The 19,128-nt window shown below is 34.4% G+C and overlaps 1 protein-coding gene across 3 annotated transcripts in view; it reads right to left on the minus strand.

Annotated features, from left to right (window-relative positions):
• Window positions 1–19,128, minus strand: part of FSD1L (fibronectin type III and SPRY domain containing 1 like) — a 64,798-nt gene that overhangs the window by 26,632 nt on the left and 19,038 nt on the right. For 2 of the 3 annotated variants that reach the window (XM_068552434.1, XM_068552433.1), the window contains exons 4-6: window positions 14,785–14,886; window positions 6,975–6,997; window positions 1,517–1,638 (exon numbers count right to left, since the gene is read on the minus strand). In XM_068552434.1, coding sequence (XP_068408535.1) covers window positions 1,517–1,638; window positions 6,975–6,997; window positions 14,785–14,886 — 247 coding nt within the window. The remainder of the gene's footprint in view (window positions 1–1,516; window positions 1,639–6,974; window positions 6,998–14,784; window positions 14,887–19,128) is intronic. The other variant, XM_068552435.1, reaches the window with a different exon arrangement.

Genomic DNA, 19,128 nt, shown 5'->3' on the forward strand with positions numbered 1-19,128 from the left:
TTAATCTGATTGGATCTTATAGGAAATTTTTATGCTATAGCAGAATACAAAAAATTAGTAATATGAATTCACCTTTCATAAATTTTAACAACCTATTATACCTTCCTTCAGGATGAAACTCCTCCACAAAAGGATTTCTTGCTTTTCATTATACCTCATTCCTTCAGACTGTCTTAACAGTTTGCAAAAGAGGAAATCCTAACTGTGCATGCAATCTACTTGACTGTACGGCAGACATGGCCGTGGTTTGTTAAGCCATCACTGAAAATCCAAGAGAAGGAAAGTAATGGTGAGAGGACTACTTTTTTAGTAGTTTTTTTTTTTTTTAAATCAAACTACTACTACTCATGTGTATATTCACAATCTACCACTCCTGACTCTCCTTCTGAATTGAGTAGTAGTGTGAAAGAAAATATAATGGTTAGGAATTCTGAAAGGCCAATTTACAGGTAGGTATCCACTGACAAGTATGTATACTTCCTTCCTCTACAACTATGATTCCTTCTCTCATCTTTTCCTTCTCTAAACTCCTCTAGAACTTCTGATCTATACCACACAAGTTAATACTTCACTTGTACTACCATTACTAGTTCCATTATAGTTTCATGACTACTAACTTTGTCTTTCCAATCATATTCTAAATTCCTGGACCAAATCTTCAGAGAAGAAAAGAATGGTTTCATATGATCAACATTCTCTACTCAAAAACAGCTAACCTCCAAAAACCATAAGCCTGTAAGTAAAACACTTCGCTTTCAAGAGGTTTCCTGATCCCCCAAATCACCATGTCCAAATTGTTTTAGCTATCAACCTAACCACATTACTTGATGTTAGTAAAAAGAGAATAATGACCGAAAGGTCTTTACCTGGCTCTTTCACACCTGTGGACAATAACTTGGGACTCAATTTCAAATGGTTCTGACTGCTGGAATACCCTCATACTAATACTCTACTAAACCAATGCTAACACATTATTACTGGAAGTAAAATTCCATCTGAACCAGCAACCACCACAATAATGGTAATAATAACCGTTAACATTCACTGCGTGTTAACTATGTGCCAGGTACTATTTCAAGTGCTTTAGAGGTCTCAATTCATTTAATCCTTATAAAAACCCCAGAAGGATAACATCACATTGTAAAGATGAAGGAAATGAGGGAGAGTTAAATAACTTGTTAAGGCTGCACAGCAAGTAAGTGGTAGCCAGGATGCAAATCCAGAAGTCTGGCCCCACGACTCACTGTGAACCACCATGGCATACTGCTTCTCTCTGCCAAACCAGCAACAAAAGGTATCCCTTTCTGGGATTCTTAAAATGGAATCTTTACTATCAGTAAAATAATTCTCTAAAAATAAAGACTAGCAAATTTAGTTATTCCTTAGCTGAATGAAGAAAAAAAAAATCACACTATACTTCCTTAATATTTACATTCTAATGTTCATTACAGAAAAATCTTGAAGGAAAAAAAAGGTTTTATAAATAACTTTATATGTAATATATGTACTAACTTACCTGGCAAAAACTTCAAAGTTTGCAATATCTGTCTTTCCTGAGAAAAATCCACCATTAAATGAGTCATGTTGTCACTGACCTTTGGTTTCAAAGAAAGGCGAAAAGCTGAAGCCATTGTCACCCTACAGAAAACACAAACATAAACATTCTTTTAAAAATAAAAGAATGGGAAGTATCGTATCCTATTTAACTTATAAAACGAATAGAACTTACTTCGCTCTAGTGATTTCAGAAGCTATTAACAAAGGTAACAAAACTAAATAGAAATTTGCTTTTAGATCTTTTGAAAATTAACTTAATAAAAAACTGTAAAATCTTTTTAAATTTAAAGTCATTTAAGATAACCTTTAAAGAACTTTCCTGCAGCCAGTTTTATAAAATTGCATAAAATTACAAATAACTCAAGAGACAAATATCCAAGATAAATCATCTTTAACAGACCCAACAGTCATCTGAACCTCTGTACACTCAATCTGATTTCCTGATGCCAGCCTCACTCCTTTTCATATGCCAAATAATGAACTGTAAATATACCCTGATTCAAACATTCTGCCTAGCTGTCACAGCTATTCCATGTGTCCTTAAATAAAAGTAGAGGTACACTGACCAAATACTGCATAGCTTGGTAGCTGCTATAGGCCATGGATGAGAAAGGAGAGAAGTAAAATTACAGTTTTGAATACCATGCTCGTAGGTATCACTCTGATGTATCAACATCGGCTGAATGGAAGGAGACAAGAAGAAACAGCCCTGTGAAACCATATGCCATGGAAATAATAGAAACTCAATAAATATATTTTAGATGAATGTGGTATACAAAACAAAAAAAGAAAGAAGCCATACCAGACGTCATTTTACCCAAAGCAGGGGGAAACTGTCTGTCAATTAAAACTAGAGATTAAAAGAAATTCTCATATTCTATTCATTTGTTATTTTATCTCAAATTTCAATTTTTCATATTACAGTAGATTTCCACGTGTATCACAAAGTAACTCTCCTTATTATCTTTGGTCAAAGAATGACACAAAAATGCGATTCATGAATGTTGTCCTCCTAGGACAGAATTTGGCAGAGGAAGTAAATAGAGCCGCAGGAACAAAGGGAATACCAGGCCTAGTCATTCAGATCTACCAAACTACCCTAAAGATCAATGGTATGAAAGGTATCAAACATGTTGCTGTATTCAGCTACTTGGGGATGAAAAATGTCACACTGTTGCTGTATTCAGTCATTTTCTTTCATCTTAAAACTAGGAAAGTAGTCACTTTAGTAGTAACAAAGAGTGAACAACAGCTGATCAATTTATCAAGAAGAAAGTGCTATGAAAAAACGCTCATCATCGCTAATTATTAGAGAAATGCAAATCAAAACTACAATGAGGCACCACCTCACACTGGTCAGAATAGCCATCATTAAAAGTCTACAAATAACAAGTGCTGGAGAGGGTGTGGAGAAAAGGGAACCCTTCTACACTGCTGGTGTGAATGTAAATTGGTGCAGCCACTATGGAGAACAGTATAGAGGTTCCTCAAAAAACTAAAAATAGAGTTGCCATATGATTCAGCAATTTTGCTCCTGGGCATGTATCTGGACAAAACTATAATTCAAAAAGATACGTGCACCTCTATGTGCATGGCAGCACTATTCACAATAGCCAAGTCTTGGAAACAACCTAAATGTCCATTGACAAATGAAAGGATAAAGACGATATGGTACATATATGCAATGGAATACTACTCAGACATAAAAAAGAATGAAATAATGCCATTTGCAGCAACATGGATGGAACTAGAGATTATCATACTAAGCGAAGTAAGTCAGAGAGAAAAAAATACCATATGATATCACTTATATGTGGAATCTAAAATATGACACAAATGAACTTACCTACAAAACAGAAATAGACACACAGAGAGAACAGACTTGTGGTTGTCAAGGGGGAGAAGGGGTTGTGGAGAGATGGAGTGGGAATTCGGGGTTAGCAGATACAATCTATTATATATATCAATAGAATGGATAAACAACAAGGTCCTACTGTATAGCACAGGAACTACCTTCAATATCCTGTGATAAACCATAATGGAAAAGAATATAAAAAAAGAATATATATATGTATAAATGAATCACTTTGCGGTACAGCAGAAATTAACACAACATTATAAATCAACAACACTTTAATTTAAAAAAAAAAAAAAAGGAAGTGCTATACTAAAAAACAATTTATGGAGAAGGGAACTCACACTTAACTGAATGCCAAGTATAACGCTGAGCATTTCACACGTTATTACTTGAAGCTCTTGGTTCTCAATAATAAAATTTCAGATTACATTAATAAGAAGTTAGGAACAAAGGCTAAATCTTACATATGTTGTTCTTGACAGGCCCAAGTATCTTTTGATTTAAAGACTTCTTAAGGAGCTATATTCAGATAGGTACTTGGTAAATGCCCACTAAATCAATGAACAGGTTTGAACTTACTTGGTTGCTTCGAAACCTGATGATTTAAAAGTTTGTTGAGAACTGCTGAGAAAAATATCTGAACGTATTTTAAGGAATTTAAAACTGAAACTTTATCTGTAAAACTTGATTTAACCATTATGGCCTCTCCTGTGATAAACCATAATGGAAAATAATATTTAAAAATGTATACATCTATGTATACCTGAATTACTTTGCTGTACAGCAGAAATTAACACAACATTGTAAATCAACTATACTTCAATTTTAAAAAAACCCAACAAACAAAAGCATAGTATGTACACTCTTCAAGATAAATCTGGGGGAAAAAATATCACTATGGCCTCAAAGAAAAATTATATCCCCTAAAGATATATCAGAAAGGCCTATCAAAGCCTAAAAAAAGAATAATGACTTTTATTTTCTAGACAATGAAAATTTCAGTCTCCATAAATCAAGTTAGATGTACAACAATGCTATAATTTTCCAAAAGACTGAACTTTTTATTTTTAAACTGAATATATTTAGACAACTGTGCCTCAAAGCCCAAACTAACAATCTAAAATCCACAGATAATTCTCTACATTACAGGATCCATGTAGTTAGGAATGTTTTAATTCACCTTGCCCATTTTTTTTACTGGAGTATAATTGCTTCACAATGTTGTGTTAGTTTCTGCTGTACAATGAAGTGAATCAGCTGTATGTATACATATATCCCCTCCCTCTCAGACTCCCCTCGCCCAACCATCCCACCCGTCTAGGTCATCACAGGGCACCAAGCTGAGCTCCTTGTGCTTTATAGCAAGTTCCCACCTGCTATCTATTTTACAGATGGTAGTGTATTTATGTGAAACCTAATCTCCCAATTCATCCCACCCTACCCTTCACCCCTGTGTCCACACGTCCATTCTCCACGTCTGCGTTTCTCTTCCTGCCCTGCAAAGAGGTTCATATTACCATTTTTCTAGATTCCACATATATGCGTTAATATACGATATTTGTTTTTCTCTTTCTGACTTACTTCACTCTGTATGAAAGACTCTAGGTCCAGCCACATCTCTACAAATGACCAGATTTCGCTCCTTTTTATGGCTGAGTAATATTCCATCGTATATATGTACCATTAGGTTCATTTCTAATAGTACAAGCTGAACACAAGGATCTCTTCCTCCTAGTTTTATTTTTGCAAAGAGAAAATAACTGCAAGGTTTCTCTCAAAGTCTTTGGACGGCCCAAAGCCTGATTAGGAAGTGACTTCTAATCCAGAAAATCACGGACCAGAGCAGGATTTTGTGCAGTAGGTGGCTAAACAGAAGAATACTCTAGCCAGGGTGGAAGATGGATTACTTATAGCAAATTCCAGCACACATAACCCACATATACCTTATCCAGAAAACTGACCTACCTAGCATCCATTCCTCATACAGCCAATACTTTTCACTTTCAAATTCTCATAATCTCCTTTCTATATCCAGGATTTATAAGAATGATCCAAGTCTTTAAACACTCCCTGATATAAAATATACAAAAAATACTGTATAGTACAGGGAACTCTACTCAATACTCTGTAATGACCTACATAGGAATAGAACCTAAAAAAGAGTGGATGTATGTATAATAACTGATTCACTCTGCTGTACAGCAGAAACTAACACAACATTGTAAATCAACTATATTCCAATAAAAATTAATTTAAAAAATAAAATATGCAAAAAATAGAAAAATTAATATTTGTGCTAAGAATGCTATGACTGCCATGTGAATCTTGCCTCTAGTCAAATAAAAGGCCACTAGAAAAACACAAGAGTTGAAGTCTTCAGCCAAGATTAACAATAGCAACACTGGTTTTCACATAATACACACAGAATAATTTTGTGAATCACCTGATGAATAATTTAATCTAGGACTCAAGAGTGGCGCTTTGAAGAGCTGTGCCTTTCAGAGAATTTCATCTTCCTCAAATGAAGAAAGTTTAAGTGATAATTTCACTACAGTCAATGCTTAGTGACTAGCCAAGCAGATCAAAACAGATCATCCCTTCTGTGATAACCCAATCCAAAATTGCCAACAGCTCTTTTAGCCCTTTCGTATATTCATTACAGCAAGTACTAAATTACCTGTGCTAATCCTGGCTCTACCAATGGTAAAGACCTTTAAGCCAAAGTCTATCATCATTTTCTTTAATTTTCTCCTTCCACAAACTAGACAGTAGTGGCATTAGAAATAGAGATGGCACCAGGAACAAGACGGAATGAGAATACAAAGGTGTTAAACAGGAGAGCAGTGAAGTAGGAGAGCAATAGCTCTTTTTGTGTGTGTGTGGCTTTTAAGGACTTTATTGACCCAGTAGGTCCAGTAGGTTGAGTCCAAGTAGTACATTTGAGACACAGATCACAAACATAACGAGTTATCATCAGGCTGGCTTTTGTTGTGGTGGTTGTGATACCGACCAGGGTTCTTGGCCTTCCACCCCACCCCCACCCTCCACCGCAGATCAACAGAAATTGACTAGAGGCCAGACAAGAAATTCAGGCAAGGCTTTATTAGGGCTGTGCCAGCTGCAGGAGGGAGCAAAAAAGGAGAGCTTTAGCTCCTGAGGAACGAAATAAGGCTGTAACTTCTCAAAAAATAAGACACGCTTATATTCGTAAAATTTCAGAACAACAAAAAATGCATTCAGGAATATATATGTTTTTAATTATTCAAAATGGTTCCCCAACTACTAGCATAGCTAATTAAGAACTGTACTAAAACTATGTTATACCAGAAATGAAATTCTTTTGGAAGTACATAATTGTCAATAACTATGTTTTTTAAAAATCTTGCTGATATACTGTTTATTCCGGAATATATGCAGAAGACTTTTTCTCTTTTGTTTTTTGCACTTCGCCATTAGGTATATTTATTTTAACTAACGAGATTCTAATAAGAAACTTCTTGAATTTCATTTCTGACTTCAATGTTGATACTTAAATAAAAATGTAGGTTTTATACCATACCTATCCTTGATCTGTCTGGCAGCCTTGGAGCAAATCAGGGAGAAGAGAAAGAAGGCAGTTAGTGCTTTTCATGCAAGTTTCAATGGCAGTGACATGCAAGAAAAGTTAGGATAAAAACCCTGAAATAGATTAGTTCATATTCACCAAAAGATAAATTACAAGAAATCTGTACAGTTCACATCAGCTTGCATAATGTGATGTTAGAACTATAGTTGGAAATCCAGTCCCGATATAAATCACCTTAAAATAAGGAGGAAAATTTAACACTTCAAACTAATTCCAGATGACTATAAATGTTTTTTCTTACCTTAAGATATCAACACACACCTCCACTTTCATTCAGTCTGACACTCTTCAACTAGAACAATCAATCTCCTTCACGGGGCACACATTTCTATGCATTCTGATGGTTTTCTTATACATTTCAAATCTGCTCTTCAATTTTTCTTCAGAGATCTCTTTCACCACTTCATAATGGTTCTTCCAAGTTTTCTCTACTTGCCTTCACTGGGCAAGGACTTTGTATTCTGAGAGCTTGCCTGCTAACATATAAAACTAGGCTGCAGTTCTACAATCCTTTACCCCAAAAAATGAAGTTGTAATGGCAAAAATTCAGACAAGGAGAAACCAAAGAAACACTTCTAGCAATAGGGTCTTTCCCTCAGATGACTTCATAGAAGCTGCCGACTTAAACCTACGCTACTTAAGATATCTTTTTGTTTGTTTGTTTGTTTGTTTTGAGAATGCTAGCACAAGCTTAGGAAGAGGGCACAGCTATTACTCGGTGCTGTATGTCACAGAAAAATGATGAAAAATACATGCAGAAACTGCTGTCCCCTTTAAATTTACATACCATATAATAGGTCCAACAAAAGGTTTTTTCCCCACACTGACCATCATAATTAACAACACATCTAATGTAGAACATGGCTATTATGCTTGATATTCTAACCCCAGTGTCTAGCACATAGCTTGGCACATAGTAATATTTAATGACTACTAAAGTTAATTGAACATTAATTAGATGTATTCAGCAATGTTTCTGTTGTCTCTCTTCTTCAGTTCTAATATTGTTCTTACTTGGTATTGGTCATTTTTATACCCATCCTAAAATATTCTGGTCTGCACACCTGTCTACACAAAAAGAACAGAATTGAGATTTAGAAAATGAGCACATCACAGCACTATCATAATCAATTCCATGACCTTGTATACTAATCATTCTATTTGGTCCTTAATGCTTCTAAAGACGCATTCCAAGCTCCAAATACTACAGCAAACAACCCAATTCTGTGGCATCTATAATACGTGCCTTAAGTCATACATGAAAGTACAAAGTACCTACTTTGGTACGAGGAATAAGAAATGTTAAAGAAAGTCAATTACATGTACATCTGAAACTAATATTGTATGTTGAATTTACCTTTAAAAAGTTAATTACACTGATTTTTTAAAAATTATTGTCATTATAGCTAGAATTATAACCAAAGATTTTTATACAAGTGTGAAAGGAGGGGAAGAGGAGACTCGACTCTGCACTTGATGTTTCTTTACACGTGGAGAAAAGTGCCACTAGCCTTACTCTCTATTCCCTCATTTTCTCCTGGGAAGATGATATGACTTAATCCGATTATGAGTCTGGAAGGACAAACTAGAAATAAGTAGCTCAGCACCTTTCCCTCTTTCTGGCAGCTTGCTTGCCCACAGAGAACATATATTCTATATTCGGTTCTTTCCCTCTATTCAGTAAGTTTCATTGAAACAGGCTCCCCTCACACACAAAGACCTGAGGTAGCCCTGTACTTACATCCCTGGGTGGGGTAAGTCTGTCTACTTCTAGGATTCAATATTAGGAAGTGTGCCCATTGATATAAGCCAAATTCTCCAATATCATTTTATTTGGCCTCTTATCAACTTTATTGTTTTGTCTTATTTCCCAATTGGTTTAGAACTTGGTTAAAGGAATGTTACTCACCAGTCACTCCCAAATAACCCAACAATATAAAGACCATTACTGTTTTTAAAGCTGACCATAATGATTCAATTTTGTGTCTAGTATTAATTTAGTAAGGTGCCATTTTTTTAGTGCATCTGTGTGCAAGTGTGCACATGTACACATGCATGTAAAGCTTTCATGTTATTGTTTAATATACTAGGCTGTTCATGACAAACCAGAAAATAAATAGATGAAAAGCCATATAATCTAGGAAAAATTGTTGCCCCATGTATTTATATATATATAAATACACCCAGTTGGTAAAACTGGAGACCCTCCATGGTTCCTCTTTCATTTAGGTTCAAATTTTATAGTATATATACTGTATAAATGCAGGAGGGGTTGAAGAAGTTATACTGTGCAATAAGAAAAGGATAGAAAGTCTCAAATTATGCAGGTATTTCAATAAAAGGGCCCAACTTCAAGAAATGTCTTAAATTGGAAAATAGATTGTTTAATTTTTTTCTGGAATTTCTTCTCCCAAAGCAGAAAGCTGTCCAAAAGATACACATTAATATGTTGCTTGATTCCTCTAAGTTTCAGTTTCAAGAGTGATGCATTTTTGTCAATTGAACATCTCTACTTAATGAGTACCACCTGATCCCAGGATTTACCACTGCTCTGTCTCCAATACATTTATTTGTATCTACATAATACCACTTCATGAATTATGAAGAGGTCTCAGTGAATACTTAGATTTCTAGGTTATGACAGTGTACACTATTGGAAAGCCTTCAAGAAACATTAGTCATATTACTTTGCTCAACATCACTATTTTCTATTTCAATTTCAATCACTATTTCGATTTCAATATTCTACTGAAATCCTGTTTGCCAACAATTCATTTCTCTCTATTATCATCAGAGATGGCTCCTTTCTCTCTCTCTCTGAGATTCCCTTCCTCCATCTCTCAAATGTTATTTAAAATAAATCCTACAATTCTGACCCTTTATTTTACCAGTTACGTGAATCTGTCACCTGAGACCACTTCCTTAAATAAAACTGTAATAATAATGGAGGAGTAATCACAAATGGTTCTTTATCACTACCAATTAAATATAAAGTATTCAAACCAGATCTTTTCCCAATCTGCAATGAGTAGATATAGAAACTACTTTCCTCAGTGAATTTATTTCAGCCCTTTGAAGATTAAGGTCTTATTGTTTCTATATTTCTTCTTAATATCTTCATTTTCCTCCTTTTATAGAAAGACATTAGAAGCAAAGTACTCTAAAATAGGTCCATATATGGAGGAGCTAATTAAATAGTCTTTCCTAAACACAATTAAAATAGGAATAATAAAGAAGTTTTAGATCTTGCTTACTGTACTCAATGAATCATTTACCCAAACAGAACAAAATCTGAGATTTCCAAATTTCTTCCCAACCAGCAGAAATTTTTAAACTTTTTAAAAATAAGGAGTATTAGACCAAGTTTTAAGAGCTCTGAGTTTCAGCCCATCACATTAACCAACAAGTCACTTAACTCTTTTAGGACTCAATTATCTCATCTATAAAATGATGAGCACAATGATATCTTTGAACCCTAAACTCCATCCTAAGCCATCTTATGTGTAGATAATGACTTTTTAAAATTATCTAAAATAAATTAAACATTTTAACAATCTAATTCTCCAAAATACAGGCTGAAATGGAGAAAGGTAGCAAGGGAAAAGTTAGTTAAAATCAGAGCACTGATAAACAGCAACAAAAATAAGAATATATCTGTTTCTGAATGATAACTGCTGAGAGAAAAATATACTAACATTGTCAAAACAATGAATGTAGCAAAGGCTAGATGTCACATTTTCAGGAGAAGATTTATCTTGATTTTGATTTGCAGTAAAGTCCAATAGAGTTCCTAGTAAAAATGTGAATGCCACACAACACTGAGGAAACTTTTCAAGTTATGTCTATATGTTCACATTGTTTCATACTTCAGATTATCCTATTAGATTTGGGACAGATAATTTTGCAATCTTTCCTTGAGACAATCTGAAAATGACTAGGGGGCAAATATTTAATACTTTTTACAATATATTACTGAGACTTCTACCTTCACCCCAAAAATACCATATTAAGGAATAACTTGGGAAGTGAAGGGGACTCAGTCAGAGAGAGTAAATAAGAGACCGTTTCAAAGTGCAATTTTCCCTTAGGCAAAAAATACTAGATTTCAAAAAAAATTACTGCATACTGGTTGATTCCAAACATTAGAAGTTTTATATTTCCTATACATATATTTATCTGTTTATAAAAAGCACTATTTTCCAAAAACACGATCATTTAAAAGTCTTCTTCACAAAACCCTAGTAAATAACTTGAAATAAACATGGAATACAGTACCACATACATCTGTACTCTATGACTAAGTACATTTATATAATAGGAGACTGCATTTCTATAAGACATAAACACCTACAAACGAAGTAAAGGTGAAAACTTATAGTTTGAGCTATTCTTAAATATTTAGACTTGTTTTTAAACTGCCTTCATAACTGAAACATTCATGCTTTTTTTATTTTTTTGCCACACCGAGCAGCTTGCAGGATCTAAGTTCTCCGACTAGGGATCGAACCCATGCCCCGTGAAATGGAAGCACAGAGCCCTAACCACTGGACCGCCAGGGAATTCCCTTCACGCTTTTGTTGATGGTCCTCTCCTCTCCCAGAATTCCTGACTGCAGCCACAGAAGCAGTTTCTGCCAGTACTACTTCTGCTCCCTTGAAGATACTGAGTGAGCTTCCACCCCTCTCCTTATTTGCTCCTTCCAGTGGTCAGAGATTGACACCTGCTGAATAATATTCTAATGGTGAGTTACTGTGAGTCAGAAGTTGGAAATACACAAAATCCTTTCTCCCTTTTCATCTGTGATCTAATCTAGAAGACTGTTTCCCTTTCACCTTACTCTGTACTTTTTTCTCCAGTGTAAGCACCTGTGGGCAGGAAACCATTCCCTCCCTCCTTGTCTGACAACTGAGTTATGTGTGGCAAGATTGGGATGAAGTGGTTAGTTATATTGACTTGGAAAATGTCCCAGAAACTCAGCTCTTTTCATAAGTAAAATTCAAGTTCTAAAATTCAAGTTCAAATTCTAAATTCTTTTCATAAGTAAAATTCAAGTTCTAAATTCGGAGGAGAGGGGGAGTTGGTGGGAATATTAATTTTGCTAAGGGATCCATGCAGTGTTCTGCAGGCCAGTTATTAGCAGAAAAACCAAGTCTGCTGGGGCTTTGGCTACTTGTTCATCCAGAAATAAAGCTAATGATCCAGAACTCATTTGCTGGTGATCTTCCTGCATATATTTAGTATCAACCAAACTTCTAACAGTTAAAAAAAATTAGTGAAAATTTATTCTAAAATCCTTTTCCATTTGTGCTATTTTTACTTGTTCACTTTCAGACTGTCCAACGCTGGTAAATAATTAGCATAGCTTTCTGTTCAATTCTCATGCTGATGTACTGCAACATGATCACTTAAATATTAGTATTTAAAATACTCTTTTTGAAGATAATGAAGTCTAAAAAGACTCATGGCCTAGATTTCAGCCTACAATATTTTTTGTCCCCATGAGTTATTCATATTAATCTGCTTTAATCACTTTAATATGAGATATTTGCAAATAATATACATTAAAAGAATTGTTTCCAAATATCTAACAACATACTCCTAGTCCAATAATTAATCTTCCAAGTCATCTTTCCCTACTCTGTCAGCAATTAGGTATCTGAGGCAAGCCTGGAGTCCATGCAGCTGGTTAGGAAAGTACATTTAGTTTTTGACTTGGAATCAAAACATTATCTGGATACTATTTGGATATACTAAGAAAATAATTGCAAGTAACTCTCAGTTCAGCATTTTTCTTGAACAATAAACTCAGATTTCTGGCTAGGAAACACTGACAAATAATTCATTTCAACACATCTCCAAAGGGATCAAGCTACTAGGAAGTACTGCAAAATGCTGGAAGACAAGACCAAAATAGTAACATAAGAAGCAAAGTGGCACATGAAGAAAATATATTTAAACCACAAGGTGATTTATTTTATCAGAACCTTTCCAATTTACAGTATACTGGAAACAAGTTTTAACAAAGCTGGAAAGAACAAAGGAGAGAGAAAGAGAGAACAGAATCTTCTGAGAGGAAGAAGAAAGGACTCTGAAAATGTCAATGGAAAGAGAAACTTGGGAGAAACAAACTTTTATCAGTTTTTCCAAGCATCAGGTCCTATTTAAATCCAACTGGATTCAAGCTATTTTTGAGTACTATGTCCACATTTTATAGTTTTCCTGTCTTCTTCCGCTCTCAGGTGCTCAGCTGTTAATTCTTGCTGCTATGATTATGTCTGTCATTAACAGCTACCCTACTCCACTAGAAGGGGAATCTGTTGACAACCAGGAAATAAAAAGGAAAAAACCCGAAAAACTTAGTAGTACCATGTACATACTAATAGTCAACAGATTCTGAGACACTATCATGAATAGAAGATATTAACTCCCACTCACGAACTGTGCGACACTGATTCTGCTGACTCAGCCATCTTTTGCTTTCTGCATGTTTTATTGGCTATGTTCCAGGTATTTGAGGTTATCACATAAATGCCCTCTGAATAGGTGACATATCTATACTTTTAGAATAATTTAAAGTATGATACTATTCCCTCATAATTCCTTTATATAATAAGTCTTACAAAGTGCAAAGATGAATTTTCTTACAACCGACATCCAAATTCGAGAATTAATTAGTTAACTCGTTTACAGCAAAAGAAATTTCCATTCATTTAGTCAAAAGGAATTAATTTTTAAAGTTCATTTTCAAGATGCAGGGATTTAAGTCAGCAAATGTTATCTTCTCAAGGAAGTTTCTTCTACCCTCAAGTTCATAGAAAAATCATAAAATGAAATCACTGGTGGGCACACATGGATTATAAAGCTACCTTTCAAGCAGCTCACTACACAGTCCACAAAGACCAAGAAAATATCAAACTCAAATATCTTATCTTGATAAGACTACTTCACAGTATATATTTTACTAATTATATAGCTTTATTTCACACTCTTTCACGCCATTTTCTATATAGTCTACATACTTATTCTATATCAAATATCAAATGATTTGATAAACTGGCAATCATTTAAAAATGACTCTACTTAAAGTAAGAATAAGAATCTAGAATTCAGAATCTCTTAAACACCAGGATCTAGGTTAAAACATTAGCAGTCTTCTTGCTCTACTATTTGTATCTTGACACCAAATATACCCCTTAGGGACCTACATTTTCATATTTTAATAAAGCATTCAAACAATTACTTAAGCTGAACACTGGGACATTTAATAACAAATTTAGTAAGTTTCACAATGCTTTCATATGCATCAAGTGACGATGTTTCCCCAATCAGCTCACTGAAAGGAACACCAACTTAGATTTTTATGAATGTTAATAGCAATATCAATCTCCTTTCCTTAGTTATAAAATGTTTATAACAAAGGTATGACTCAGCTGAAGTATACAAGTACCTTTAAAATAAATGACCAAGGGGGAAGTAACTGAAAAAAAGAGTAACGTCATTCATCTGAATTGAGCATTAAACAAATAATTAATTTGTTCGTGACCCCAATGACACACACTTCTAAGTATATGCTTTGGAATAAATGAACAGCTAGCATTTTACTTAACAAGAACTGCCAAGCCTTTTCTAGTATCAGAAATGACTGAATGAATCCAAAATCAAACGGGAAAACACCATTTTCTTTTCAACAAAACTTTCCTTTTTAAGTGGATTAGTTTCATTTTTTTGGTTAGTTTTTTGGTACCTTTGAAAATTCTTCAGGTTCCTTTATATCTAATGACCTTGTTGCAAATTCTAGTAGTTCTTCCGAGTTCTCCAGGGCATTATTACATTGACTAAGCTGACTCTAAAAATAATAATAACAAAAAATCATTAAAATAGAATTTCCTATTGTCATCAGAATCTTAAATATATCTTGTTACAATGAATGTTACAATCTTAATAGCAATAATTGAACAAACATTTTAGAGAGGTACTGAAGCAAGGTAATCACTAGTCATATATATAACAAATTTTAATTATCTTAAACTGTCCATAATTTGTCCGGAACAGCTTAATTACATACAGATAAAGATATACTCATCATTTAAAAACAAAAAAGAAAACAAAGCAATTATAAATGGTTGGGGTCAAATTTATTTAAAGATTCTTCTCAATCAGGTAGTCAGAAAATTTAAAGTAAAATATCAAAATAATCCACCTGCAGGCAACATCCTCTATAATGAAGACAAAATTTCTTGATGATATTTAATTAAGCTAAAGTTCATGAATCAAGTTACAGGTACATTCAGTTGAGCACAATCTTAGTACTCCACTTATCACGTTACTCAAGTAATACATACTCCTATAAATGCTAATTTACAGTTTCCAAAACTGGATAACACAGGAAGTGCCTAGATTTCAAAAAAATCAAATAGGAACAAAAAATGGTAACTGTTAAAGTGATAAGCTCTGTTATAGTGATGTGTTAATTTCACCTAACACAACCTTTCTTATTCAGTTCTTTCTCTCCCCTCCCCTCCCCCCTTCTCTCACATTATCATTTGTAGATTTAAAACTAAGCCCAATTATGTGAAAATATTGTTAGTGATACCTTTAAACAAAGAAACGGACCCATTTCTAAGCTTTTAAATGTATCCAAGATTCTTCTTCAGAATATTTATTAATATCTATTCCATATTCAAATCCACTTAATTTTCCCTTCTGATACAAACTAAAGATAAACTACATCTGATTTTATTGGTTTCTGATGTGTCCTGTTTTACTTTGGAAAAGTAGAATAGTTCAGTCATAGTTTGGATTAGAATAAGTTTTCATGTGTCATTCTAAGAACCTAACTACAATTTCATAAAAATACTGCTCTTCCTATGAGTAAGCCTCTTACGAGTTTCAAAGAATTAACAAACCACCATTTGAAATAGAGCTTTATAAAAGCAAAATCACTGAGAATAAGATGGTAGGTATAAATGGTCCATACAGGATCACTAGGGCAGAGTAAGTCAATGTAGTATAAAAGTAAAAAATACCAAGAAGAATAAATAATATATCTCAAGGAACTATTAAAGTAAAAAAAAAAACCAATCTGAAGTCAAAGTTTGAAAAAAAAAATCTTATTCTAAGAAAATGCTATAAATTTGCTTTGAAGTCAAGAGGGAAAGCAAAAAAAAAGGGAGAACAAAGGATTACAACTTAAAGAGCACTTAGTTATTCAGAGGAATTATTAAAATACCTTAATAAAAACAACATGCTATTGAGTTTGTGAACCCAAAGAAAGAACAGAGATGCTCTATTAACTCCAAATAAAGAAAGAAATGGCATCAGTAGCCAAGTTGTGATTCTTTTTAATACTTGGTTTTCAAACTACCCCAAGAAAGCTTTACGGTTTGAGATCACCATAGGTTTTCCTTTGAACCATAACACAAGAACATACTGAAGAATGAAGTTATGTTCACTAAGCTTACATCTCAATAACATAAGAGTTTTATTTTACAACCTACTGTCCCCTCAATATCCCGTGCTCTCCCCTAGATAACCATTTCTATTAAAAAACTGTGAAAGAAGCTTCCCTGGTGGCACAGTGGTTAAGAATCTGCCTGCCAATGCACGGGACACGGGTTTGAGCCCTGGTCCGGGAAGATTCCACATGCCGTGGAGCAACTAAGCCCGTGCGCCACAACTACTGAGCCTGCACTCTAGAGCCCATGAGCCACAACTACTAAGCCTGCATGCTGCAACTACTGAAGCCCACGTGCCTAGAGCCTGTGCTCCGTAACAAGAGAAGACACCGCAATGAGAAGCCCACGCACTGCAACGAAGAGTAGCCCCTGCTCACCTCAACTAGAGAAAGCCCGCACACAGCAACGAAGACCCAGTACAGCCAAAAATAAATATAAATAAATAAATAAATAAATTTATTTTTAAAAAATACATTAAAAAAAACTGTGAAAATTTTTGTGCCATTGAGAAGAAAAGTCAAGTACTAAGAATCACAAAGGATAATAAAAGGATGGAAAAAATGGAATCGCTATAAAAAATGAAGATCTGAAATGATGATAAGGAAGAAAAGATGGTGCTAACATCTCTGCAGTCACCACTTCCAAAGAGTATTTAGAACTCTGTTCCTCTCATTTTCTGCAACATTTTGAATCCCCCATCAATATTCAACAACTAATGATGAATTTGATAGAATACTTGATCAAAAAATCAGAGTAACATCATCTCATTTAAAAAGAGCCCAAATGCAGTTTGCATGGAAGACTTCCATGAATCAGATCAGTTGCAAAAATAATAATAATAATTATGTTCATTAGCATTGTAATTAAGAGTCACAAAACCCAAAGTGGACAAAGTTCATCTAAGACTCCATGAGAAAAAAAGGTTAAATAAATTTATATGACCCAATTATTCGTTACTGGGAATTTAGCCAATAACTAGAAATATAAATTCAATAGTTTACAAGAGCAATAAATGCAGCCTGTTTTAAGATGAGCACTATAGATTTTATGTGTACACACATATACCTAGCTCTGTATAGGGCTGCCAGAAAGTAAGTTCTGATATGAAAATATCACACTTCTTCTAGAAGTCAAAGGACATATTTTAAACCAAAAATCCACAATGGACAGAGAGTACCTAATTCTGAAAATCTCAAACATCTTGACTTAAGGACAGCACACCTAAATATCAAAATCCACATGCCATGACATGAATATTAGATCTCTCCTCCAAATCAGCAGTGACTTGGCTTAAAGATGATTCTAAGACTCTTCTAGACTTTTAATCTTTGATTATCTTAACAACTGAACTGCCTCTTACCTGGAATACCCTCTCTTCCCTTTATTAAGTAAGCTTTTCCCTCCCTCAAAGTGCTTCAAATCAGTTTCTAAGAATTGCTCCTGAACTCAATTCCCTTCATGATCCCTCTGCATTATATACAGCTGTAGAGTGTTTACATTAACATTATTCTTAAATCGGTTATATCTTACATACATTTTTGCTTACTCTTATAAATTCTAATCTCTTTGGCAAAAGAATTTGATTTTCCTTTCTTCTGCATTTCTTGCAAATTACCCTCCATGAGAATGTGAAATGCATGAGGGCAGGAACTGTTTTGCTCACTACTACTTACTCTAAATCCAGCATAGCCTAACTCAAATTTTACTGAATGAATGCATAAAATCTTGATACTGGCAATCAAATATTATCACTGACTTGCCCATAAATTATTAAAGTAGCTTCTCAAATATGAATGTGGAACATTAAAAGATATGGAACATTCCAAGGTTTTTCAAATTCTTTTATGACTCTAAACTATCTTTAGAGTAAGCATAACAGGACATAATGAAGATGATAAAATAATTTTTAAAAATCCAATGATAATTATGACTTCAATGTCTAATAATGCATTTCTAAAGCTATTATCATATGAGCTTTGTTTCCAGTGTATGTGAATTTTGAGGAGAGGAAGAAAGGGAAAAGTAGAGAGAAAAGGACCTAAGAGAAGCAAGTCAACTGCCATTATTTAAAACCTAGCAATATAATAAGATACGTGAATAATATGGGACAAGGAGGAAGTATTTTTCCTCCTTGGAAAAGTTTCTACTCTAATGAAGGGTGTTAACAGTTCAATTTTATTTAGCCAATTGCAAGGTTTTTTGTTTTTGTTTTGTTTTGTTTTGTTTTTTGGCCATGCAGCATGGCTTGCAGGATCTCAGTGCCCCGACCAGGGACTGAACCCAGGCCACAGCAGTGAAAGCCTGGAATCCTAACCACTAAGCCACTAGGGAACTCCCCAGTTGCAAGTTTTTAAAATTGTGTCTATTGGCTGCTTCTAGCTTCCCTATTAACAATGCCAGAAAAATAAACTGCATGCACAGTTAAGCAGAAAGAAGGTGCCAACAAAAAAAGGCACCAACCAGGTATTTGAAACTTACAGGTAAGAGAGAAGAAAAATAATAGCAGCACTGGAGCATCACTCACGCCAGGGCTGGTTAAAGGTGGCAGATAAGAACTGATAATGCACATTCAATATGCATGAGATTTTTGTCACTTGATGGGAAGAGGAAAATGTAGGAGAAAAAATATGACT

Source organism: Eschrichtius robustus, chromosome 10 (assembly GCF_028021215.1).
Source record: "Eschrichtius robustus isolate mEscRob2 chromosome 10, mEscRob2.pri, whole genome shotgun sequence".
NCBI lineage: Eukaryota > Metazoa > Chordata > Mammalia > Artiodactyla > Eschrichtiidae > Eschrichtius > Eschrichtius robustus.